Here is a 26093-nt window from a genome sequence, read left to right as displayed (position 1 = left end):
CAGATGCAGAACAGGTTGCTATCAATCAGCATCCTACCGTGCAAGCTCCCATTAAAAATTTTCCGGTGGTAACTCGGGCACGAGTCGCTACCTAAGATTTAGATCCTCCACAGCAAACAGCTGACGCTGTTTTGGTGGAGCCCTGCCAGTCAGACAAGAATCTGATAGACCTACAGTCCATGGATCCAGCCATTAGTAGAATTATTGACTACTTGTCCAACCCTAATCGCGCTGCCCCATCAGACGATGAGCTTAACTACATACCAGGACTTAATGCGTTTTTCAAGGAACGTTCTTTCTTGAAGATGAGCAACGATATCTTGGTGCATGTTTCCAATGCACCCCCTTTACCAACTTTCATTGTGCCTCGTACCCACAGGGGGGTGATGCTTGTACGTGACCATGATCATCCGTATGCAGGACACCAAGGGGAAGAAGCAACATTCAATACATTACGACAAGTTGCGTGTTGGCCAGAAATGCGAAAAGATGTACAGAATTACATCCAAGGATGCCTGGTTTGCTGCCCACATCAACCAGAGAACCCTACACAACAAGCTCCACCATGCCATAATCTCCCACCAGGTTCGATAAAACAGTTAATCAGGAAACAGAATAAAAGGAGATTAGATGAAGTAAACAAACAGCTAGCTTAAATCAGCTATAAGGTTATAATCACACTTCAATAAACCACAGGATACCAAGTAGACCGATTGGGTAAAAGAAACCAAAATACCTGTCATAACCTTCACAGAAAATGAGCTGGCTACTCTGCATGATGATAGCATGACTTTGTGACTGAATGAAATAACCAATCAACACGGCTCACTAACGGCTATCTCGTGTCTCTCACTAACTCAAGGCGTGAAAACTCTATGTGAAATTGACTGGCTCCACTCAGCTCATAAATTTTACTTTTCTCTCTTCTCTCTCTCACTTTCTATGGTTCAAGACATTTTGAGCACAGTAATCCTGGTCTTTATTTGGCACCCAACCTATGTAGGTGTACACGTACGCGAGACATTAGAGGTGCTGAAAAAAATCGATTTAAGTCTGAATCTGGATTCTTATTTATAAAGATTCAGAATCGATTCACAAAGGTTCAGAATCGAACACAAGAACTCAAATGTTTGGCATGTTACAGGTTTGAGATGCACTTTTGTCTGTTTTTTTTTTTCATCGTTGTTAGGAGAGTTAGTACTCTGTTTACTTTTGTGGTTCCATAAATTGAGATGATTTATTTTTTAATCTGCTGATAAGTGGGCAGTTGAATGTAATTTTTTCCATACTCATTAATTTGAGATATTTTCATATTTATTTTCTAAGTTGATGAGTGCTTAGGATTACGCATGTATTTATTTTAAGTTATTGATAAATGAGAGAACACATTTTCCTTTGTACGTAATCTAAGGCACTTTTTTTAAACAGGTTGAGGACTAAAATGTTAAACATGTTTCCACACATACTTGAAGTATTTGACCGTATTACTTTCAAAGCTACTGTTAGGTAACTAAAGATTTGTTATATTTTACGAGGTAAGCAAAAATAAATGTTGCCTTTTGGTCAAAAGATTGCTTCTGTTTACAGTTTTAGAATCACTTTAGTTTACCTTGTAAATTTGCAAGTTTTGAGCATGACCAGTTTAACGTCAAATAAAAATGTCCCATAGCTTTAACTAACTTGTACAACAAAGTAGTTAATCCTAGAACTGACACTCTTTAACATTGATTGTGAATAGAGTTAAATCAAGAATCGATTCTGAATCGAATCGACACCCAGAGAATCGGAATCAAATCAAATTGTGAGTTGCTCTAAGATTCACATCCCTATGGGACATACACCACTTCTGCCATAGGGAAAAGTTTTTTTTTAAACAATACCGTTGACAGTCTTCCAGTATGCGCGATAGTATTAGGCTACGTCCTAGTCTTCGTCATTACTTGTTTTTTCTCTCTTCTTGCAAAAGACCAAAGGTCTACAAGGACAACTTGGCAAATGTACCAAACACATCACCCAACTAAGGAGACGTAGAAACCTTAACCAGCTTTGCACAATCCCACCATAAGTTACCTTTGAAGAGGAGACAGAATTAAATGATAATGATACAGACGAGACCAGCACTCTGGTAGTGTTGGAGTTGACTTACTGATCACCCAGTTAGTGCATGCTTATTCACACACTAGAAAATAGGAATTTTAATAGTAGACAAACCCTCACATCTAGCTTGATCTAGTAAGCCCTTTTAGGAGACTTAAGTTACCCACATTTATTGCCAAAACGAACTTCGCACATATAGAAGAAGCTTGTTAGTTATCCATTTGTTTTTCTTCTCTGTATTAGATTAGAAGGACATGCAGCCAAGGAAATGTATTCACTACCTAGGCAAAATGCTGCCCAGAAGTACGACAGACTCTTCCATAAGAAGTGCTTCAACCTGGTTGCTGTTCAAGTGTGTTCATCTCCTCAGGAGGATGCCCAGGGAGGAGCCCATGCCGGAAAGGAGTATTTTTGTTGTTTCATTGAGGACAAGGGCGTTGCAGGAGTGTTATACCTTACCATATCCTACTAACAGTAGGAACCTGAACTCCCACAAATGTGGATTATCATCGTTTTGGAAATATTCCCAATCTTTTATCTGGAAATATCTCCAACAGGGGGGAATATGTAGCGGAAATCCACATTTGATATCCTCAGATTAACTTTGTTTGGATTTACGCAGAGAAGAACAATAACATTTTCACACAAATGTTTCTTTCACACTTAGCAGGAAAAATGGGGGAATTAGAAACTGGCCTACAATCGCATAAATTCCAAGATACCATTTTCGAACATCTGGCTAACGCCTACATTTTCTCCCAGAAACGTAATATTTACCAAGTGACTTATTTGTTTCCCTCCTTAAGCAATAGAAAAGATGGACATTATCAGGACTTAGTCTAGTCCATGTCAATCTGCCAAGACCTGACTCTCCCCCAAGGTTTGAGTGCTCGTAAAAACCTTTTCACGGCATGTTCTGGAAGACTCCAGAATTTAGTCTTTATCAAAAACCCTGGTATTTTTCTGTTCATCCGCAGTCAAAAGGTGTTTTAGGTTGTTCACCATTAAAATTCAAGGTGTTCCAAGTAAATGTTTAAACTTTTATCAGTTACAAACCTAAACTGCTTGTGTTGTTATTTTTCTTTCATGTTAAACTTTTGCCATTGTGTTTCACCAGTTCAAAACCATGCTAAAAGTGATACAGTCAAGCTTAAGACCTGAAGTTAGTTCTTTTCTGTTTAAAGTAATACTTTTTGAGACCTTATTTGGAAAAACGTTGTTAAAATTGTGAGCATGAATCTCCCATGGTTGTAAGACTGGGTTATTTGAAAGAGCCACAGTACCATCAAGTGGTTAATGAGTGAAATACATGTGGGTGTGACCAAGAAGTTTATAAAACCAGAGTTCTGACTCGTGGTGATAGGAGAAAAAGAGAAAAAGTTTGCCTTAAGCCCTGCGGGCTGTTTCCATCTGGCCTAGCAGAACCCGGCGCTTTACAGTTGTCACGTAATTAGCCCTCAAAAGTTACGGTAAAACTTAGAAGCAACTCTGTTTGTTTTGTTTTGGCTTCCTACGTGAAACCGCAAGTCTGCGTGTTCGGTCGAGTTCTCACGTTAAGAGTGAAACCAAATTTGGAACAGTTTCTCTGATTCTATCTCATTTTGGATAATTTGGACTCGCGATCTGAATTCCATATTTGGTGTAGTTGGAGGAACCGAAAAGTCAAGCCACGATCGAGGATTACCGCATCCTCCCCTTTCCACAACAGACGTTGACCGACCAGGGAGCCAGCACCATTTAATCCAAAAAAAGGCCACGAGCCAGGACCCCAAGGCTGTTGGCGCCGCTGGCCACCCTTCCGACGACGGAAAGCAGGTCTGTGAGCATTTCTATCTGGCGTGTTTTCCGCTATAAGCCGATTTGTGAATTCAGATTATTACATTCCTTTTGTGGCGTTTTATTTCGATCCCACATTCACTTTTAGCTCAAGATCCTCTTCCTTCTGCCATAACAAGACACACACGCACACACACCCTCCTTTCAGAAATTATTCCTAATATTTACTATAATCCTATGTGTCACCAAATTTCCACTTTTATTACAGACTAGTTATGTCACAGCACTGCCATAAAGCTTTGAGTTGTTTCACTTACTCGTTCTCATGCATGAAACAATAAGCTGTGTTTGGTTCTCTTTGTCAATTGTCACAACTGTTGTTTGTAATATACTCACAAAACATAAATAACGCCTGAACATTGTCTAGCAATTCTCGGGAATAATCAGCGCATTCTGTCAAGAATTCATCCTTTAGATTAATTTGTGGTGTTAACTCTGAGACTGATTACATTGCGAAGATATAGATATTAAATCCAGCGGTCCAGTTCCAAAAACTGGTGGTGCCCCGATTAATTAATATAAGATTATAAACAAGCTAAATCTATACCGCATTTGAAATATAGATATAAATCTATATTTATCGCCACAAGCCTAAGTTTATTGAAAGCACCCACATGCATATATTTCCTCAAACATAATCTTGAAGTATTTACAGGGATCAGGCCTTTGCTGACAGATGTTTCGACTTCTAAAGTTTAAACTATGGTGTTCAAAATTTCCGTGAGAAGAAAAACTGCCTAGGGAGCAACAATCTCACAGTACGCATGTTTTACAGCCAATGGTGCACTTCATTGCTCAACAGCTGGAGCATTGTGAAATCATTCTGCTATATTTATGTTCAGTTTTATGCAAACAGCTTCCCAGAGCAGAAGGCAAACAAAAGTTTTCAAATATGTGACGCGAGTAGAAGTAGGGTCTCCCATCTCCTGTCCACTGAAGGACCTTGAATCTAAGATATTTTGTTCCGAAAGAATAAAAGAAACATTTGACTATTTTTTTGTTTTGTTGTTTAATCTAATAAACTGAGTCATAAGAATTTTGGGAAAAGTAAATGAAACAATTAAAGGTACACTGAATGATTTTTCCTGTATAAGGCTTGAAAAGGTATGAGACAACAAACACATTCTGACATTATAAAATATATTGTGTTAGTTCTAAGGTAGCTGGATAATCTACAGTTACTGGGAGGAAAATGTTAGTCAGCTTACTGTATTTATGGCAATCTAAATACCTATTACTTAAATACTGTTATACAAGCTGTGTCTCTGGAAGAACAGCCACCTTTTGACAATATGCAGTTGCATACCACATCAGCACTGAATAAGGACAAAGACTGACAAGATTTAGAGACATCTTCCTCCAGCTCACCTGCTGAAGATAATTTTTCCACACCAGCAGTCCAAATTGTCTGACGATGGCCATTTTTACTGTGAACAGGTCACAGTCCAAGCAACTCTTTACAGAGGCTGTAGAAGAAAAGATGAATGACAATTTTAATGTAAGGCTGGACACAGAAAACAAAAACACCACTGTAAGGGACTCAGTTTCCATTAGCCAATAAATAAAGAAAACAAAAAAGAAGTGAAATTGAGCAATCACGTCCACTTTTGTCATCTTGTAAACTAAATACAAATAAAAGGATTAAAACATATGAATAGTTCTTAGAACAGAACAAGTTTGAGCTTTTATGGGTCATTTGAAAAATAAAGCCCACGCTAAAATAAATATGTTTAAAAATGTGCTTGAATAGTTATTAACCCAGAACCAAATACACAACACACAAGTACAGATTACTTAAAGCCTAAAACAACTAGTTTCGCATAGACCTGTAGAATAAATTTACTAGTTTATTTTGAGAACAATCAAACACCCAAACAATACAGGGACTGTTTGACTTTCACACTGGCTTCATTCATAACAACTAAAGTGGGTCGTTTTATCTGTTCTCAGTATAACTGAGCTTAGGTAGAAACACTGTAAATTTGAATAAATCGTGTATCTACTTGTGAAACCCTGAAAACAAAGAACACTCAAAAGGCAGGTAATGACTTTTCCCTTACAGGAAAAACAACGCACTTCTCTTTTCTGATTGGTCAATTCAGTGCTACTGCTTTTCTGATTGGACAGTCGATCTGCTCGTCAATCCCAAGAGTCCACGAATGCTAACGATGGTGCTTATTGGATACAAGCTAGGGATAATTACTGACCGACTCACGTATATGATTTTATTTAAGATCGTAACAGTGGTATGAACTTCTCATTCACGTGTAATTTTAATGTTTTATAATATAAACAATCTAATTACCTTAATAAGAGCAAAGGTTTCGGCCCATGAACTGAACTGTTGTCCGTCTCCGCGTCAGTCGAGATGAAAAACAGTTCCTCCTTATTGTTTTACGCCGGTGTGACAAACATCCCCGCCAGGCTTCGTCCTTCACCGAGACTCGGTGGCAAGAGGCTAAAGCTAAGCGTGAAGCCGCCGCTGTCCCGCTTTATGTCCCCTGCTTGCTGCTGTCTGCTAGCGAGGAAGATGACTTTGCACCAGAGGCTGGATAAACGTCTGAATTCATCCGGGGGGGAAAAGCGTAGCGACAAACGTCAACAAACCGTCACGTGGTCTGTGGAAGGACGGTGGTCATGTGACCACAGCAGCTGGGTATGGGGAATTTATCCTCAAAGCTGCCTCTATTATTTTTTTCGCACATCTGGATGCATTTCTGGTTTTAAACCAAACAAAAGGAAAATCTAAAAACATAAATCCATGCTGACAACCTTTAAATAACCTGATCTTTTTGTTTGTCATCCTCGTTAGAGTAGGAAACGCGTGGATGAACTGGCCTGGCAGCTTTTTAGAATCCAGTAGCAGCTATCTGATCATAACAAACAAAAACATCACTGAGCTAAATATTGACACATTCAAGTACTTGCTGTAAATGTATAAAATTGTAGATATACGGAGCTATGAAAAAGTATTTGCCCACTTTTTTTTCTGTTTTACTTTCTTTTCTCAGTTAAATGTTTCATTTCAGTGAATTTCAAAATCAGACCAAGATAACCTGCGTATAAAACAAAATCTGCTTACAAACTATTTCATTTAATAAGAGAAAAACCGCATCCAAACCAACCTGGCCTTGTGGGAAATTTTTTGAATGAACTGTTTAATCACATTTAGAGGAGAATGGATGCCAGTTTCAGTTTCACCAGCCACACAGATCTGAGTTGTGCCAGAGCTGTAGAACTAAGGAATCACTGGACATTAAATAGGTTAAAAATGCAAAAAGCAGCACATCAGGTACAGTTATGACAAAATCCAAGAACACAGAACAAGATCTAAGCCAGGGGTGGGCAATCCTGGTCCTTGAGGGCCACCATGCAGCAGGTTTTAGTTGTTACTCTGCTTAAACACACCTGGTTTGAATCTACCTGGTGATTAACAGGCTGCTGCAGAGTCTGGTGTGCTGCTGAACAGGTGATTCATCCAGGAATCAGGTGTGTTGGAAAAGAAAAACAACTAAAACATGCTGGATAACGACCCTCGAGGACCAGGATTGCCCACCCCTGATCTAAGCCCACGATTCAACAAAGAGACAGGGAACAACAGTACACCAGGCATAGAACCAAGGCTGCGTTTCAGTAAAAACATCAAACCAACAGTCAAGCATGGTGGTGACAGTGTGATGGTCTGCGGTTGCTTCAGGGCCTATCCTGACCTGATGGAACCATGAGTTTTGTTCTCTAGCAGATAATTGTGAAGGGAATTGTCAGACCTGACCTTTAACAGGCCAAAATAACACTTTAATGCCAAACGTATCACATTTGCTACACATATTCCTGAATTTCAAAGACCTCTGTATCATTAACAGGATTAGTGCATTCCATGAACTTATGCACCATTTAATTCTGTAAATGTATCCCGCCACCTTGTGGGAGATATAAACACTGCAGAAAACGAGTGTCAGACTTGTTATTATTGTTTACTTACTAAAATGGCTTTAGTAACTAAAACTGTTTTATTCACACTCACTAAAAAGATTTAAGTTTTTAAAAATTTCCTGATTGTTATTGTATATTTCAGGCTTTAACATCCTGGAATGACTGGGGCTACAGTTCCTTCATAGAGTAGTAAGACTTAGTACCAGTCATCACAAAAGTAATTTTGCAATTACAATATAGTTACAACCAGATATGAAGGTTAGGGACATTTTTCACTGAACCGGGTTGGGTTGGATAGCTTTCCTCGCGCAGTAAGTGAAGTCATTTAAAACCTGTCTTTTGCACTCATTCAGATGACCTTTAATATTTTAAAAGCAAAACAAGAAAAACACTGTTCAAAAACAAGACACAAAGACAGGAATTGTTTTTGTTTATTTGAACTTCGTACAAAATAAACATACAAATACACATTCACACCCAAATAAACACTGCAGTGTAAAAAAAAAACAACCTAAAAGCTAAAAACTGCCCTTTTGGGATGAAGCAAACACAATTTCAAGTTGTAGTGGCATGTTGGTTTGACTTCTTCTCATTCATTCATAAAGCACTATGTACATGAAACAAAAACAACCAGACAGAAGTAACAGTTTACAAGAATGTATTTACAGTCAGTCACAGTCATGTAAACATTATTTACTATTTTGTGTCCTCAATGGGGCATACAGTACACGTACAAGCCCGTTGGGTCATCTTTTCCCTCTAGTGTGTGAACTGTGATGGTGTCCAAGGCAGAAAAAAGACAAATTCATTAAAAGTCCCTCCGTGCCCAACGTTCAGAAGCATGTTACATTTCATCTGAATTGCACACCCGTGATGAAAAAAGTGCCCGACTTGATTCTGGAGGAAAATTAAAACCACATCAGTCTGTTGGAGTTTTATGTTGCAGCTTCTTGATTAGTGAACACACACACACACACACCTGTGTGTGGCTCTTGTTGGGTTTAACGTGCCACAGGTCACCAACAGCAGAGTGGTGCGGTTGGGACTGCTGCCGACTCAAAGTGATGCATTTCACAGCTGTGTGTGATTGGACAGAGGCCACGGGAAAGACCAATGACACCTCTGCACCTTTGGCAAACATGTAAGACAAAACAAAAGCAAGAGGGCCTCCTCTTCAGATGCAAACTTTCACCAACTAGATCACAGTAGTAGCCTTATGATGAAATTCACCAAATACAAGGTTGTCCTGTACAGACAGTGCATATCAAAGGCTTTGACGATATTAATAGTCACAAAAACTATAACAGCTTTTTTTTTTCCCTAACAACACTTTCTTTCCCACCTGAAACAGTAAATCGGTGGTTTTTATTTCTTTTACAGCTAAGTAATGTGATCTCAGCTAGGCTGTTGTAGCAGGCTGAAAAGCACCAGGCTCCCGAGCAACAATCAAGTCATATTCCAGGGGGTTTCAGAGATGACGGCGAGTTCACGGGAGCGATTTCCAACCGCTCCGCGCCTGTAATCATGGAAATGAAATGTGGTAGAACGACGAGTTTCCAAGCAATCCCTAATTGTGTTTGTTTTCCCTTTCAAGTCTTTAAAGCCAGTCTATTGATCTTCTGGCGGTTGACGAACTAAGTGAGAGACAGCTGGTGAAGACGGGTTTGAAACGGAGTGAGTCGTAAAAATATCGCCTCCTACAGGCTTAGAAACCCAGCACGGGCAGAAAACCCTTCCCTTTCCAAGTCGTCATCATCGTCTCGTTCCACTTCACCTCCACTATGAGCTGCAATGTTCTTCCTCTTCACTTGTTTGGCGAAGGTGCCTTTGGGCCTCTGCATGGGCACCAACAGGCGGAAACCTGGCTGGGCGTTAGTGGAGGCCACGCCCAGAGAGGTGGTAAAGGTCCTAAATGCAAAATGCATGAAGGAGGAGGAGGAGCATGTGGACGAGGGGCTAACGCTCTGGACGGATGAGTACCCTGAACTATGAGGGTCTGCAGACACGGAGAGGGCTTCTTCACCTTGGTGACCCTTGCTCACTTCTACTTCACAGAAGCTGTCTTCATCACTGGACAGAGCTCGGCAGTGTTCGCGTCCATCATCAGCACCAGCCAGTGAGTGCAGTTTGATGGATATCATGGAAGCTGTTGAAGAGACATTAAAAATGAGATACATAAAAACAATGCACAGCAAATTTTATTTCTCTACATTTAGTCTTCATTTATAAAGATGGACAATAAAACTGCCGAGTCAGAGAGTAGCTCATGCATTATTCTACTACTTTACATGGAGATTAGAACATTTATATTCATTGCCTGGAAGACTTTTAATAATCCCGTTGGAATAAACACTCTCAGCCTCGTTCTTGTCACTCACAATCCACATCTTTCTCTCCATCGCTTTCTTCCTCTTGATCACCCTCATAACCAGAGCTGGAAGAGTCCAGACTCCAGTCCAGGATGTCTCCCAACAGCGTCTCCTCCTGATTGGACAGCTCTGCTGTGGGCGTGGCCACCAAACTGTCCCTGTGGTCCTGAACGCTGTCATCTCGTCTCCTGCAGGGAGAACGTGGACAAGTGGAGGGTTACAGCGAGTCACAGGAGCTTCTGGCAGACGGCACAAAGAAAAACGCCTTCTGGACAAGTCGGTTCACGAGTCACTGGTGGTGCTCAGGAGACAACCAGGACCGCTAAATGAGCAAGAAACCTGGCAGGGGCAGCCGTCACTGGCCTGTTGGCGAGTCTGGTCTCGTAACAAACCTTTTCCTCCGTCCCACATCCTCCAGCACCAACACGAGGTCGCCTGTGTGTCGGCGGCTGACCTACCTCTTACTGGTGCTTGACGGGGAAGCCAGGAAGGTGTGAATGTCTGCTGGTTGACCACTGGTGGGACTGGGAGGTTCCATCTGAGGCTCAATTTCAGGAATCTCCAAGATCTGACAGAGCTCTTTAAAATCCATCACCTTAAAGAGATAAAAAAATAAAAAATCAATGAGCGTTTGGATTTGAGAACAATATAGACAGGCAGAAAAAGAATGAGGAATGTTTGATCCTTTTACCTTTTCTTTGCTGATTTGCTGGTAGGCCTCGTCTTCAAATCGCTGCACAACACCAGCCAGAGACACGTGTCTGTGATCTTTGGGAACATCTTCACTGAAACTGAGGTAGAATGGAGAAGTGGGGGAAAAAAAATAAATAAATTTTTTTTTAAAAATTGAGTTTGATCCACTTTGCTTGCTGCACAGATATAATCAAGTCTCCACGACAAATCTTGCTACTTGTCAATTTGAGAATTAGTTTGCCGACATATTGCTCGTCCGTCAAAGTGACTCACGTTTGTGTGACTCACATCGAGTGGTGCCTCCTACTGTTCTTATGATCTGTGTTTTATGCCACCTTTAAATCCCTAACGACCTTTCTTTTTAGTAACCGGACGTTCTCAGCATCTTTTTCTTAATCAATACGTGCATGCTGAAAACAGCCCGGCACATGCCCGATCAATAGCTCTCATCGGTTTTACAGAGAAAAGAGCAGTGAGAAGGTACTTGTGTGTGCGTGTGTGTGTGAGTCACAGTGCAGTCATAAAACACAACACGGAGCAGAGTGTTTTCTCAGATCTTATTTGTAGTTTTGTGGATGGAAAATATATTTTTATTACCCAATCGGTGATCAATACAAATGTGGAGAAACAAAACAATCAATAGAGGTGATGTCATATCTACAGGTCATCCAAACTGCATTTATTGGTTTTTCTATTATTATTATTTCCACTAGTGGAGTATTTGAACTAAACTCTGGTTTATGAAATGTGACTGAAATAAAAAAAAGGAAAACATGAATATTTGATTCATTCAGATGTGCGTTTGATTTAAACAGAAGGAAGTTTTATATATAACACCTTTCAAGTTCAAAATCACAAGCTCTATAAAAAATAAAGAAAGATTCAAGATAAAATAAAAACTATGGTTAAGATGGAATGAAAAAAGAAAACAAGAGAGACACAGAAATGACAGAAACAATAGTTAGTGAGCAAGAAAAGAGATGCTCCAAAAACCTGGCTTCAAGATCGACTGAATCATAAAAACGGTTTGTTTGTTGTTGTTTGGTTTTATGCAATTAAAAAAAACCGTTATTCCTGGTCTGTGAACTCACCAGTACTCCCAAGTTACAGATCCTCCCTGTGAATGTTTTTACTTCCTGACTTCATTTGGGAATAAACACTTCTTCTTCTCAGAGTTAAATCAGAACCAGCCTAAATCTGAATCAGCTGTACAAGAATTACAAACCGGTATCGGTCCACAAATTCAGAATCGGTGCTAATTCAGTTTCAAAAGGTGTGTTGTTGATGTTTTTATTTTTATTTTTTTACAAAGACTATTGCGGAGATGAGACTCAGTTATCTGATTAGTATTGGCTGTTAACAGCCCAATCACAAATTACAATGGGATTTAATGAAATCAGTATGTCATGTTTAAATTAAAACCACCTGAAACCTCTTTACATCAGCCGTAAAGCTGCAGCATTAACATATAAATCCTGAAACATGTGACTTTATCTCTGCCTACAAACTCAGAGTTTATGAATTTCTGCTTTTCTGGATGGAAGAAGGCTCCCGTAGCCACTCCGACACGAGGAAACTCCGCTTTATTCTGTGGCGGCAGAGTCATCTGGTTATTATATAGCTGCTGTGGTTAATGATTAAAGGCAACCTCTGATGAGAGCACAGTCACTTCCTGTCAGTCAGTACACACACACACACACACACACACACACTTACCACTTGACATAAAGCAGCACAGAGAGAGGAATGAGGTCCTGTTTGGTAAAGCCGGTGTGATCACACAACAGGGAGGGCCAGACGGGACCTGCAGGCACAAATCAATATGAGCATAAACTCTACTCAAAACTCAACCTGTAAATAGTTGGTTTTGCGACAGCTGTGTCTCAGTGGGCGTTATTACCATAGTGATGCAGCGCTCGTGTGAGGAGTAGTGTGGCACAGGCCAGTTTGGCAGGGGGAGGAGAGGCTAGAGCGGAGTAGAGCAGCGACAGCTCACAGATGTAGCTGAACAGGTGAGTGGATCTCCTCTCCATGGGGAGCAGAGAGAGCAGCACCTCCCCATAGTCCAGCAGCGTGGGGCTCTGAAGAGAAAAAAATATACATGTGTAAAAAACTTTAAACCACAGGATTCCTCAGCTGCAACCTTCAAGGACTTACTCTGATCTTCCCCTCCAGCACAGAAACAACCTCCCCCATCATCCGCACCAAGTCTTCGTATTTATACGTGTTGTCTGTGAGCCAAACAGCCTCTCGGATGGTTAAGATTTCTTTACTAATATACCTGAGAGGAACGGAAACGTAAAATCAGATTAGCACCATGGTTCATCAAAAATCATCACGTTTTCTGGAAGGTTTCGGAACAAAGCATGAAACCACTACAGAAGACCCTACACGTCCTCACCGTGTGCAAACCACCATGCAGGCGATGCCTAACAACTGCAGGCGAGCTTTGGGGACCGAGCGCAGAGCCAAGTAGCGATCCACGCAGCCTACAGTCACATGTAGCGCCAAGCTGGAGAAGTCCTTCATGGTGGTCACCTCTACGAGCCAGTCCACCAGGATGTACCTGCAGCAGCACAGAACAGGAGTTAGAGCCGAGACCAGATCAGTAACATTCACCTAATAGAAATAAAATAGAAAGGATGGTGATCTAGGGTTCTTATACCAAGGCAATAATTTAGTTAAAGGACTTTAAATGGAAGTTATTCAGATTTTCCAGCACCGTAACGAGCAGCCCAGGAATGCTTACCACCCTATGATCCCATTAAAATGAATGTTACCGTGCTATAACCAAATTAGTTCCAAGTATCTGAAAACATTTTTAAAACCATGAAAATAAAACTAAGCATTTTGAGGGGTTTAAGAGTTTAAAGAGCAAGTCACCCCCAAATAAACATTTTTTTGCTGATAAACTAAATAAACGAGTGTCTAATCGTGCTGCAGACACGTGTCGTCAATAATTTGGCACTTCAGTGCATCTTAGTTAAAGAGCAAGTCACCCCCTACAAGAAACGTACTTCACTCCCACTTCATGTTTGAAAAATGCAACAAATGCTGTTGCTTGGCAGACCGAGAGGGCGGAGCCGCTAACAAAAACACACACAGAGAGGCTCACAATGGTATTATGACATCATAATGTACCAGGTGACATCATAGCATACCTCTTAGCCAATAGCGGTGGCAGATTTAAATTCAAGTACAGTGCAGAATTTTTCCCTGACGACGGCACAACACTGACAGTTTTAGGCAGAATATTTGAATTTTAACCAAGATGCACTGAACTGCCAAATTATTGACGACACGTTTCTGTAGCATGATTAGACACTCCTTTATATAGTTTATCAGCAAAAAAAATGTGATTTGGGGGTGACTTGCTCTTTAAAATTTAAATATTCTGCCTAAAACTGGCAGTGTTGTGCCGTCGTCAGGTAAAAACTCTGCACTGTATTTTCATTTAAATCTGCCACCGCTATTGGCTAAGAGGTATGCTATGATGTAAACTGGTACATTATGATGTCACAATGCTGTCGTGAGCCTGTGTGTGTGTGTGTGTATTTGTTAGCAGCTCCTCCTTCTTTGTCTGCCAGGCAACAGCATTTGTTGCATTTTTCAAACATGAAGTGGGAGTGGAGTTAGACTCTGGTAGGGGGTGACTTGCTCTTTAAGAGGATTGGTGTGGTGCGTTACCAAGCAACAGTGTATTCTAAAAGACGATGACAACACAGTGAACCACCACAGGAAGCATCATGCTGTACTCATTCCATCATGGTGGGGTTTGTCCTCGCGTGTACCTCATGGTGTCCTTGATGCTTCGCCTGGGGTTGCCCTGAGCGCCGCGTCCTTGTACTGGATTAGAAGAGCTGAACATTTGGGCCACTACGTCTGAGCAGGCCTTGGACTCGAGACCAAGTGGATTCCCGCTGCTGCACACTTTGGCCAGAGAAAGCTGATGGGGAAGAAAAAAAAAGGTCCAACAAAACTATTTCAGAACAGCTTAGACAGCTTGTTGAAGTGTGCTTAAATGACATGGTGGAGCTGAGCAGGGCAGCGTTTGCTGTACTAGCAGAACGAGATTCAGATGAGTCACGTTATTATGATTCATTTTGGTGAGGACAGGAAAAAAAAAAAGAGCATGTCAACAACTGTCAAGCCCTTCTGACACTGTGATGGCGCTTCAATGAGAACTAAATGGAGGAGTGGGAAAAGAGAAATGAGACAAAAACACCAAAGAAGAGCTGTCAAAAGAAACATCTCACAGCTTTTAGCACAGCGCCAACACGGAATCCAAAAGCATTCTGACAAAGAAAACTGTCACAACAGGGTATCTGCAGGTTTAAGGGAGCCAAATTTAAGACTTTTTAAGACCTTTTTAAGGACACTTCGACCAAAATTAAGCTATTTTTCTGTTTAATTAAATTTAAGCTATAATTTCCAGCTATTGCCTGGAACTGGTGCTAACCACGTCGTGAACGTGGGATTAGCCATCCAGTTACCACTAATGTTGCACTTCCCCATGGCGCAAACTCCTACTAGCGTGCTCCTCTAAAAATAGCCCCCTTTCACAACCAACCGAATGTGTACGGTTCCACTTATGCCAATATCGTACACAAAAATGCTGAAATAACTAGAAATTCTCAAAAATTTTATAGAAATAAAAGAATCTTGTTTAATGGGTCTTTGGTAATTTAAGACCTTTGGAAACTATTTAAGGATTATTTGTAATTTTTAAGGATTTTTAAGGCCTTAAATTTGGAAAAGCAAATTTAAGACTTTTTAAGGACCTGCAGATACCCTGCACAAGGAACTGAAGCAACGGGCCAGTTAGAAGTGTAACACACACACACACACACACCTGTGCCTCCCAGCATCCTTTACCAGCATAGTCTCTGAGGGTTCGTACACACTGCAGGTACCTTCCTGGGTCTGAGATCTGAAATCCAAATTATATCCATTTATAAATCATGCATTAGACTCCAAGTGGTTGATTTAGCAGCTGCTTTCTCAAAGGCAACACCAAACGCGTGTTCCACGAGGGACACGAAGGCAGAAAGAAAGAACGACGCTCACAGCTGCTTTGCGGCTGTTCTCCCACAGCAGATAAGAACTCAGCAGACAGCCGGCCTGAGACGACTCCTCCAGCAGAGATACAGCGTTGGAGCGTCGCCCCTCGTCCTGGGAAAGACAGATGGTTATAACCACAGAATGTTTTGCTCTTACATTTGTAAGAAAGCAGTGAAATAACAGTCTGATAGATATGATTTCAGCAAATTATGAAACCTCACAAGTCTAAAGCATCAATCAGCAAAACTCGTAAAAGCTTTGGGGGACTGATTAAGAGTAGGCCAATCGTAAAGAGGAACATGGCTGGGGACACGTCACGTGACAACACACGGATTTACATTTTTACTCAACGGTAATAGAAACCGAGCAAGCCACACCCAGAAAGTCAAATTCAGTCTCACTCACTTCAAAAAGAAGCAAAACTCTGGCCAAACAGTGCAACAAGGGTCCCTTCTTCTCCTGCAGGGAAAGAAAAAAAACAAGCGTTTCAGTTCCCAGTGCTCCTCTCATGGGTTATGCAGGGGGAAAGCAGAAGCTCATGTTCTGTTTGGAGCTTTAAACCTTCCTAGATCCATACGCGGCTCGAGCTCAATGCAACGGACAAACACAGCTTTATTCTGTGGCTTCTCATCACTGATCTGGCGGCAGCAGAACCTACCATGTTGCCATCGCACTCAGCCTTGAGGCGATCAAACACCACGGCCTTGCAGCAGCTGCCAGTGGGCGACCATGGTGGACGGATGAACACCCAAGTGAAGGGATCGGTTTTGGGGGAGCGGAGACTCTCAGCCAAACTGAAGAAGTGGGAGGCTTTTCGACCACACACATCTGCTCGCCCCTCATCGCTCAGCAACGCTGAAGGCAGGAAAGAAGGCCAGAGTGAAGGGTCGTAACCATTTATCAAGAGGGTTTGTGTCTCTGACATTAAAATGACACTGCTGTGGTGCTTTGAGCAGAAATTTACTACATTCTGAAAAGAATAAGAAGAAAAAAATAACTGTTTTAACTTACGTCCTTCATTGTACAAATAAGCAATTCCAAGTTTCACAGCAGCTTCAAAATTCCCCTTTTCAGCAGCTCTGAAGTGAGAATTTTATATTAATTTCAGTAAACAAAAGCAAGTATTTTGTTGTATTTGTCAGAAGGAACCGTACCTTTCAAACAGCCACAAGGTGTCGGGGGACGGCCACTTGTCTCTGAAACTGACCCTGGCCCACACACTCGAGTGGTTGTCAACAGTGTCCCGCAGCTGGGAGTGAACCTACAACAGAAACCTGGATAACTAATCCCTGAACAAGAAACACGACAGAAGAGGCTGTCAGACGTTTTGTGATGGGATTTACGTTCACTCACCGCTCTTACTGACAGCAGATCCTCAGCAGAGAGACACTGAAGCACACATAGAACGACTTCCTCAGGCAGGGAGAGCAAAGTTAAGTCTGGGGATCGTTGACGGACTCGCTTCCGTGTCGGAACAGAGTAGCATTTTGAACACCGGCAGTGGACGACTGGAAAATAGAGGAAAAAATACTCAAATCACAAAATTAACACACTTTTAGAGTCAAATACTTTTTAGGTGTGTACACAGGAAAATCAGTAAAGGTCTCGGTGCAAAGCTGGAGATGTAATTCTCACTGTAACGCAAAATGAACATTTGCATTTAATTAATTCTAACACACGAGTCAGGATGTTAGGCTTTCTTTGATTTATATGATTTGACACTTTCAGTTACTATTAATTTCCTGGGTTGTGAGTCTGCCACAAAGAAAATTAATGTAAAACTACATTTGTAAAATTTAAGTATAAAAACCCAAGTTTGTACAAAATACAGTTGAAACTAATATCATTTAGAATCTGAATTGAGCTTTAACTCAACCAACACCATAAATTATTGTTTCTTTTTTGCATGATAGGTATGAGCATAATTCGACATTTTAAAATAATATTTTAAGAAGTATTTATTTGCATAGTTTAGAGATAAATGATAATCTCGTAGTAGTTTTCCATCGTAGTTTTCCTACTTACTCCACAGTTTAATCATGCCTACTAAAATAACTCCACATGTTCCTCAACACGTTAAACCACATGTTGATCAAATGTAGACGAAGAAAAAGCCTAAATGAACACAAACAACCATATTTGAGCTGTTTGGGGAAATCGAACAGTGGTGAAATCTTAACAGATGATGTCAAACCAACTGAGCGCCCAAATTTCCCTCCTGTGGGTTCAATAAAGTACCGTTACGACCAGATCTCGTTCATCCACACCTAACTACATATCATCTGACACCAACCACGAATATTAGTGCTACAATTCCTAAATGAGCCGTGGGTGTGTTAGATGTATATTGAAGCTTTTGAGCTAAATGGTACACCAAGTTCCTGTTGGGATCCATCACTGCACTAGCTAACGCCTGAGCTGACAAGTACCTAGCAATCGGTTTGAGACCAAACACACACTCCTAAACACTCATTTCATACCAAATTATTCCCATTCGTCTATTCTGAGTGGGTAAAGCGGAAGAAAGTTACTTACCGCCCGCTTTCATTGCAAGTAGCTTTCCTTTTGCGCAGAAGCCTGTAGCAGCAACACGGAGGAGCCGTTTTAACGCAGTGTTAATGCAAGTTAAGGCAGGCAGGCTACACCGAGCACCGTTTGGAGTGAATTAGAGGCTAAACAGTGTTAAAGTTAATGTTGAGTTTGTGCGGCTGACTAATAACTCAACATCAAGTTGTCTGAATTCAAATTCATGCACGAGTCCGGACAAGGCTCCGCCTTAAACTATGTAGGACCGCCCGCGCGCACGGTTTAAACTCTACAAAGAAGTTGATTGGTAGAGAGCAACATCGTCAGCGCGTGACACTACAAGCTTATGATTGGACAATAGGAATAGAGGCAACACAGATTGGTCTGACACCTTGAACTATGAAATAACCGAAGCTCATTGGAGGATGTAATGCCATTTCGAAGTACGCGCTCGTCTGTGTGCTCTTACGATTGGTTGACTCGATTGCGTGTGTCCGCCTTGTTGAAAAGGCGTGTGGGAAATGTAGTTAAATGGAAAAGTGGCGTTTAAAGGTACATAATTTAAAGGGACATGCCCCCAATGATCCGTCCAAGGGGGAGTCAGGGTTGGAGAAAAGTGCAGTTACTTGACCCGGTGACACATTTACTTTGTTTCTTTTAAACATTCTAAAGCAAATGATTTTTTTTCTCTCTAAAAGATCAAAGGTTTACTCTGTGTCACTCAGAATGATTTATTTTTTATAATAACTGTAATAAAGTATCTCGGTGAGAATATTATCAGAGAGATGTCACCAATGCACAGCAGAATCCAGAAATTATGATAATGCCTTGTTCATGGGTCACACACTAAGACCAACATAAGATAGATGGGAAGCAATAAAGTAACAGGTTGGTTTGGGTTTGAGGAAGCTTCCTCTGAGGAAATCACATAATTAAGACCTTTTTGTTGCATCCCTATTGACAATAAATAGAGAGCTCTCTCAGCCAAATAGCATCCTCTTGATTGTTGGTCTTTTGAAAGGGGTCATAAAGAAGCAGACTACATCTGGGAGTATTCGTTTGTTCCTTTCAGGCTCTCTATTGATCTGTAACATGTTCATTTAGTCTCATCATCACGAAAAAGATCAGGAGCTTCACATTAATTTTAAAAAATAATTTTTTTTTACAACTTTAAAATGTTTTTCCCAGTAACGTCCCAAAGCACACAATAAACAATCAGCCACCTTTGTTTATCAAATTGAACTTACTCACATGACAGTGAATAAAGCAAATAAATTAAATGCCTTTTTATTTTCTCACTGGGGATTGCAAAGTCTTGCTCTGCTGAACAACGAAGGTCCAGAGCAATCACATTATCTTGTAGCTGACAGAGTGACCTCAGTCAGGGCAAGGGCTTTGACATCCTCAACTAGATGCACCGTTTCCATAGAAACTCCAACCCAGCTCAACTATTTTCCCAGTAAAAGCACAAAGTGAATAGCAAGGGACACGCCACTTAAAGGAGTCTCAAATAATAAAGAAATTACAACACACACTGTAGTGAAATCTTTTTCTCAAGGAGTATACATTAGTATAATTTCATCCAAAAATGTGCCATAACAGAAGTAAAATTGATCTGAGAACAAAAAAGGTTTGAATGTTAAGAGCTGAATTAATTAAGAAAATTAATCCATCCATCCATCCATCCATCCATCGATCTATCCACGTATCCATTTTCTTCTGCTTATGCAGAGTCAGGTCACAAGGGCAACAGCCTAAAACGAGAGGCCCAGACTTCCCTCTCCCCAGCCACTTGGGCCAGCTCTTCCGAGAAAATCCCAAGGCTTTCCCTAGCCAGGCGAGAGACAGTCCCTCCAGGGTGTCCTGGGTCTCTCTTCCCGGCTGGACGTGCCCAGAAAAGGAAGGCATTCTAATCAGATGCCCGAGCCACCTCAACTGGCTCCTCTCGATGTGGAGGACAAGCTGGTCTACTCCGAGCCCCTCCTGGATGACCGAGCTTCTCACCCTATCTCTAAGGGAGAGCCCAGCCACCCTGCAGAGAAATCTCATTTTGGCCGCTTGCATCTGCAACCTCATTCTTTCAGTCACTACCCAAAGCTCCTGACAATAGGTAAATGGTCTGTATTTGATATAGCTTTTTCTAGAGTCTTGGAACCCCCCAAGGCACCTTACAACACAATCAGTCATTCATCCATTCACACAAACATTCACAGCCCAGTGGGGATGAGCTACATTGTAGCCACAACTGCCCTGGGGCACACTGACAGAGGCGAGTCTGCCGTACACAGGCACCGCCGTTCTCTCTAAACATCCCCACCATAGGTGAGGGTAGGAATGTAGATCAACCGGTAAATCAAGAGCTTCGCCTTCTGGCTCAGCTCTCTCTTCACCACGACAGATCGGTACAACACCCGCATCACTGCAGATGCAGCACCAATCTGCCTGTTGATGTTGCGCTCCAATTTTCTCTTTCTTGTGAACAAGACCCTGAGATACTTAAACTCCTCCACTTGAGGCAGGACCTCATCCCTGACCCAGAGAAGGCATTCTACCCTTTTCCAACTCAAGACCATGGTCTCGCATTTAGAGGAGCTGATTCTCATTTAAGCTGCTTCACACTCAGCTGCAAATCACTCCAGCTAAAGCCAGAGATCACGTTCTGATGAATCCAACAGGACCACATCATCTGCAAAAAGCAGAGTCTCAATCCTTAGGCCACCAAAACGGATCCCCTAAACACCTTGGCTGAGCTTAGAAATCCACCCTAGTCTCCAGACCCCTGAATAGACCTTACCAGGGAGGCTCAGGAGTGTGATCCCCCAGTAGTTAGAGCACACCCTGCGGTCCCCCTTCTTAAATAGGGGGACCACCACCCCAGTCTGCCAGTCCAATGGAACTGACCCCGATTTTCACGCAATATTGCAGAACTGCATCAACCAACACAGTCCTACGACATCCAGAGCCTTAAGGAACTCTGGGCGGTTCTCATCCACCTCCGGAGCCTCGTCACCGAAGAGCTTTTTGACAACCTCAGTGACCTCAGCACCCAAAGTCTCCAGACTCTGCTTCCTTACTGCAATAGGTGCCGGTGGAATTGAGGAGGTCTTTGAAGTATTTTGCCCACTGATCCACAACGTCCTGAGTAGAGGTCAGCAGCACATCGTCCCCATTAGAAACAGTGTTGGTAGCGCACTGCTTTCCTCCCCTGAGGCGCCGGATGGTGGACCAGAATCTCCTTGAAGCCATGTGGAAGTCTTTCTCCGTGATGTCACCGAACTCCTCCCACGTCCGGGTTTTTGCTACCTGAGTCGCATTCCACTTGGACTGCCGGTAGCTATCAGCAGCCTCTGGAGTCCCACAGGCCCAAAAGACCAAAAGGACTCTTTCTTCAGCTTGGCAGCATCCCTAAACTCCGGTGTCCACCAGCGGGTTTGGGGGTTGCCACCACGAAAGGCACCGACGATCCTGCGGCCACAGCTCCGGTCGGCCGCCTCAACAATGGAGGCATGGAACATGGCCCATTCGGACTCGATGTTCCCCTCCTCCCCTGGAACGTTTTGGAAGTTCTGTCGGAGGAGGGTTGAAGCTCTTGCTGACAGGAGACTCTGTTAGATGTTACCAGCAGACCCTCACAATTCGTTTGGGTCTGCCAGGTCTGACCGGCATCCTCCCCCGCCATCAGAGCCAACCCACCACCAGGTAGTGGTCAGTTGACAGCTCCGTCTCTCTCTTCACCCGAATGTCGACATACGGCCGTAGATCAGATGAAACATGAGAAAGTCGATCATCGAGAAAATTAATCACTACAGAAAAAAAAATCTTCTTGCAAATGTAAACATTTCCCTTGTTTTTCTCACCCAGAACCAATCAAAGACGATCTATGTTTATGTTTATTTATTTAGCAGGCGCTTTTATCCAAAGCGACTTACAATTTATAACCTGTAGGGCATGTTGTGATCTGTGGGGGAAACCAGAGTACCCGGAGGAAACCCACGCATGCATGGGGAGAACACGCAACTCCACGCAGAAAGGCCACAGCTGAGTTTCGAGCCTGCGACCTTTGTGCTGCGAGGCAACAGTGCTAACAACTGCGCCACCATGCAGCCCATGGTCTAAAAACAAGCGTTAGTCATCCATTTTCTCATTGAATCTCATACTTCATCATCACATCTGTTTGTGTTATAATGATGGCACTGAGTGTTTTATTACAGTTTTGCTCAAGTTTTAATTTAACCGTCTGGCCCAGGAAGTCTAATCTCTGTCTACACCCGTCACTAAAACAGCTGTCATAATATTCAAGGCAGAATTAAAATGTAACTCCATCTCTCTACCAAGGTATCAGTTGGAGCCTAACACAGACACTGATTAATTAGAAACAGATATGTCGTTTGCACAGATGCTGTTGATTGGGACTTTGAATAAAATATAAATAAACCCATCATCAAGCCTCGGATGGCTTAAACCCAGATTTCATAGTGTCACGTTGCACTGCCTGTTGCATCTCTGCCTCTCTAAACGGATGTCAGTTTTGTTTAATTCCAAGTTTGATGAAAGTCAAACAGTGCTGTGAATGCTTGGGTTCAGAGCCAAGTCCTGCAAATACAGAGGCGGATGAGTTGCTCCCATCTGGTTTCCTGTGATCTGCACTGACCCTTGCCGTCTGAATGACAACTTCCACCCCATCTGCACTTTGCCCGAGTTGGCCTCTTTGCTCCGTAGCCAGACTGAAACATGTTTAACTCCACACCCACATCAATTTCCCACCTGCTATCAGCAAACTGAAAAGCTCCAAAAGAAATGCTAAGCAGCTAACCAGCAGGGGGAGGTGTTTATTCTGCGTGACAGTGGCAGGTCTGTTTCTAAACCAAATAAATGCAGTGAGTCTGCATTTAATACAAGATTATCAAGGCAACAGGAGATTGTCAGCTATTAGAAACACACAAAAAGAGCTCCAACTGGCCCAGTCAAAGCCAACATGTCTTCTGTTTCCCTTCTAGAGATTCTTTCACATCTATGAGCCAAAAGCTGCTTACAGGCCAAGTATTTCACAAATACTCAATGGAGTTTCCTCAAAACACAAACCAACATTTATTCAATGCCGTACATATGCAAAGTGTTAAAATGTACATTTACACATAGAAATATACAATAAAAATAAAAAGTGTTTATATACAGCACCAAATAACAAAGGCAGACAGCGTGTGTGTCTGACAATGGAGGGACATTAATCCCTGCAGCAGGGAGAGGTAGGCTTTCCCTTTGGAACTTCAGAAGGGAAATAAATTCACATCTCTAACAAATATTCTGTCACTGTCGATTCATACTGGCACAATAAATCTGGATCGTCAGTAAGCATAGCCATAAAACACAGTGAAAACTGCACTGGTGCACAAGCCAAGGTGAAAATAACCATGTACCTCACTTCATTTGTTTCTTTGCTAGAAATGTTCATGCCTTAAAAATGTATTATACATGGAAACATTAATGCCTCAGTTATTTCTATAATGTAAGCCGGAGTTGAAAAACTCTGTTTGCCATTCCGAACCTTCACCAAAGACAGCTGTGATGGCAGACAGCCTGTTCAGTTGAAATTTAATTTGAGTGCTTTTCTCTTGTCTTGGTGTTCAGAGGAAACCACTGTTCTCTCTCCCTCCCTCTCTCTCCATATATGTATATATGTGTGTGTGTGTGTGTGTGTGTGTGTGTGTGTGTGTGCGTGTGTGTAACACAGCTTAACGTGAGCATGTGTTCTCTATGTTAGCTCTCACTTCTTTGGGAATAAGTCTTCTAAAAGACCAACTCCGCTCCAGTGCAGCTGTAATTTTAACGGTTCCCTCCAGCACTGTAACGTTTTTCCTGTTAAATACTCAAGTTGTTCTAAGCTGGACGGATCCTGATAACTGCAGGGGTCAGTCCCTGCTTCCATGTGAATCTCACAAGAATGACCTCTGAGATGAAGCAACCGTTATGACTAGCTTGTTTTCGCTCTACTGCTCTTGTAGAAGTTGGTCAAGCTGACAACTGTTGTGCAAAGCTCCACATGTGCAGTGACTGAATAACTGAGAAATGACTGATACAGACTGATGCTGCAAACAGGCAGGATCAGGTTTGCTAGCTGTACCTCTGAGATGGTCTTTGGTTCTGACTTCTACCCTTGCATGTATAGACGCAATTTCCTCGGCAAGCATCACTTCATTCTAACTTGGATCAATAGGAGCTCTTAAGGATCCAGCAGTGTTGGTCGAGTCATTCACATGGAGACGAGCAGCAAAACTCCAGTTCACTGTCTGTACATTGAATTTGTTCCTTCTGCAATTCATCTTTTGCTTTTCTACTTATTACTTTCAGTCATAAAAAGAGTTTAAGACACAAACAAAATGCCGTTGTGCATCTCATCCCCTACTGTATATTGGACTCTGACAGAACACCTCTGTTCACATCAGTAAGTGCAGCTACATTCACTCTTTAAAAGAAAACATGTGGGAAAAGGAAACCCCAGTCCCAAAGAGTCAGTGCTAACCAGAAAACAGCACTGACCCCAGGATGACACGGGGATTTCACTTTTACTAATCCTTCCTCGGTGGGAGAGCACATGATTACATTTCTTTGGTAAAAAAGGGCAAAGACTATTCAAATGGGCTTGATGAGATTTGAACGTGTGCCTGAAATGTGCATCAAAAGGCTTTAAACACCCCTCCTGAGCTATACCAAAATAAGCAAATGATTGCGATTGGTTCATACGCTAAGGATGAACAGGATGTGATAGGTGCAGAAAGCCCCAACGGGTCAAAGGAGAAACAGCCGGGTGGTGAATTCTCAGAAGTTGAGATGGAAAGAGGGGAATGTGATGGAGCGTTTTTCCATGGGTGCTTGCTCAAGGCACCAAACGGGAGGGGCCACAAAGGAGTAGGATCCCTCAGAGTGCCCCTGCAGCGGCATGTTCCATCATGCAGTGTCCTTCAACCCCCCCCCCCACCGTCTCCATAGACAGGTCTGAGTGTAAATGCTCACACACTGACAGGAAGGCAATCAATCAGTCTGTGCCCTCTGCATCTGACGTACAGCTGAAGCTACGAGACTTCTCTTTGCTCACTGGACTTCAACTTCTTGGACATGTGTGCAAATCTTTAGTTCCTCTGTATTTAAGTCCAGAAATTTCACTTGCTCTTCCCAGCAGGTCTCCTGCCCTCTCGGGTTCATCACCCATGCAGATGCCAGTAAGATCCGGGTGGACTCAAGTTCCAGTCTTCCACTGTGTAAAAAAAGCCCCCAACACATTGCTGCAGTGTCACAGGACGAGTGAATGACGTTGGTCGCTGACGCGGGTGCACTGCTCTTTCGTCTGGGTGTCAGGTATCAGACTTTGGCCCACTGCTGGCCGCTCGGAGAGTCACCTGTCCTGGGAAGAGGAATTCTGTGACTGACGTGCCCAATGACGGCAGCACGGACTCCGGCAGTCCTGCATAGCGTGTTAGGTGTCCGCACATACAACGCCGAGAACCTCTCGGTGCATGTTATTATGCCTGCAGTGTATATTTGAGTGTGTGTGTCCTCCGTGGTTGTTTTGACATGGGACAC

General features: G+C 42.4%; 2 protein-coding genes across 2 annotated transcripts in view; both read right to left on the bottom strand.

Moving 5' to 3' along the window:
* The window catches only part of abca3b (ATP-binding cassette, sub-family A (ABC1), member 3b), a 57657-nt gene extending 51187 nt beyond the window's left edge, over positions 1-6470 (bottom strand). The window contains exons 1-2 of the mRNA XM_015945573.3: positions 6239-6470; positions 5302-5399 (exon numbers count right to left, since the gene is read on the bottom strand). Coding sequence (XP_015801059.3) covers positions 5302-5355 — 54 coding nt within the window. The 5' untranslated portion in view covers positions 5356-5399; positions 6239-6470. The remainder of the gene's footprint in view (positions 1-5301; positions 5400-6238) is intronic.
* A 2910-nt stretch (positions 6471-9380) lies between these two features.
* Positions 9381-18769, bottom strand: ccnf (cyclin F). The gene is made up of 17 exons (XM_015945574.3): positions 18525-18769; positions 17343-17497; positions 17144-17250; positions 17001-17068; positions 16648-16844; positions 16395-16448; positions 15996-16100; positions 15781-15858; positions 14720-14874; positions 13330-13494; positions 13086-13209; positions 12829-13009; positions 12645-12732; positions 10927-11026; positions 10694-10830; positions 10245-10423; positions 9381-10012 (listed from the first exon to the last, which is right to left on the bottom strand). The coding sequence occupies exons 1-17, from the start codon at positions 18535-18537 to the stop codon at positions 9564-9566; spliced, it is 2355 nt and encodes a 784-aa protein (XP_015801060.3). The 5' UTR covers positions 18538-18769; the 3' UTR covers positions 9381-9563.
* Positions 18770-26093: the final 7324 nt, after the last annotated feature.

This window comes from Nothobranchius furzeri, chromosome 12 (genome assembly GCF_043380555.1).
Source record: "Nothobranchius furzeri strain GRZ-AD chromosome 12, NfurGRZ-RIMD1, whole genome shotgun sequence".
In the NCBI taxonomy this organism is placed as follows: Eukaryota; Metazoa; Chordata; class Actinopteri; order Cyprinodontiformes; family Nothobranchiidae; genus Nothobranchius; species Nothobranchius furzeri.
Note: the sequence above shows the minus strand (reverse complement) of the source record. Positions and strands in the feature narration are given on the sequence as shown.